Source organism: Plasmopara halstedii (genome assembly GCF_900000015.1).
Source record: "Plasmopara halstedii genome assembly, contig: Scaffold_1857, whole genome shotgun sequence".
In the NCBI taxonomy this organism is placed as follows: domain Eukaryota; phylum Oomycota; class Peronosporomycetes; order Peronosporales; family Peronosporaceae; genus Plasmopara; species Plasmopara halstedii.
The window spans coordinates 1-1377 of NW_020188766.1; the positions used below are offsets into that span (position 1 = coordinate 1).

The 1377-nt window shown below is 45.9% G+C and overlaps 1 protein-coding gene across 1 annotated transcript; it reads left to right on the top strand.

Moving 5' to 3' along the window:
• Positions 1-264: 264 nt before the first annotated feature.
• On the top strand, positions 265-1122 carry PHALS_02230 (uncharacterized protein; the record flags this gene model as incomplete). The annotated part of the gene is made up of 1 exon (XM_024716693.1): positions 265-1122. The coding sequence occupies one exon, from the start codon at positions 265-267 to the stop codon at positions 1120-1122; it is 858 nt and encodes a 285-aa protein (XP_024582266.1).
• Between the last annotated feature and the right edge of the window lie 255 nt (positions 1123-1377).

A 1377-nucleotide genomic window follows, 5' to 3' on the forward strand; every position in this document is an offset into this window, starting at 1 on the left:
TGATGAGATAAATACTAGACCTCATACCATTCAACTAAAAGCGGAAGGATTTGCTATTATTATTCAAAATTACTGAACATGAAATAACCGTCATGCATTGCGCTGATATTCATTTACTGATGTCCTGAACGTCAGCCTTTTTCAGGGAGAACGCGGGTGAAAAGCAGAAAACAACCTTCATTCCTCATCAGACACAGTACCGCTGTCCATTTTATCGCTTATGCGGGCGCCATTTTTGTCATGACGCCCTTTAACAGTAAAGCGATGCCCGTATTCGTATGGATGGCCATGATGATTGCCTGCGCAATCATCATTTCCTCATGTATAAAACCCCTCACTCTGCTGCAACTGTCCCGAATGGAATGGGATGAATACAAAAAAATAGCGGGCTCGACGCTGATGTCTTCGCTGCTTTTTTTAGCATCGTGCGTGGCATTTAAATATTACGCCGGAAATGGCCTGCAGCTGCCCGTCACGCTCGCTATCGGGACGGTGGGATTTATCTATTATTCCATCACTCTCTATCTGGACGCCGTGGATGATGACAGAAAGAAAATTGCGAAAAAGGCCTTCACCCTTGCGCGCGGTTTATGGCTGATTATCTCCTTCATCTGCTACATACTGGCGCGAAAGATCTTTATGGACGTCACGGATGTCACCTATGAGGCGACGTTCAATAAAATTACGTCGTTTGGATTCTTTTTAATTTTCTGCACCTTATTTTTTTCAATGGTATTTCTGTTATTCACGATGGTACTGCCCTTGTTGCAGAATTCATCGATGCAGTTCAACGTCCTTGCGGTTTCTGCCCCGCTTTTCTGCGCTGGCTATATCTTCTTTATTGCTTATAACGTCAATACCAGTCGGGTGCTTGAATACGTCCTCAATGTGACAATCGATTACGACACTCGGGATACGTTTTACTGCAACAATGAATATCGGATCCTCAACGACTATCCCAATGCGCGCTTTATGATGATGGGCGAGGGTAATTACCGCGTGTTTACGCCGAAAAAGCAGGATTACGGTATCTGGCGGCTGACGTGTAAAAACGTCGCGCCTTTTTATTCCCTTGTAGAGGTTCAGGATAGAAAAGATGTTGTTAAGCGAGAGACAAAGTAAAAAAGCGCCCCGGGGGCGCTCTTTCGACGGTGTGACACGCTTATTTGGTCAGTTCAGCGGTCATGTGTACGCGGTTACCGCTGAATGCCTGGGTAATTTTGTACGATGATGCACCTGCTTCCTGAGCCTGTGCAGCAATTTTGGCTTCTGCACCGTCCAGCGTAGAGGCGGAAGCGGTTACTGTCTGCGCAGCGAAAGAACCGAAAGAAGCAGCCAGAGCGATTACAGCGACAAAAGTTTTGATGCTTTTCATGA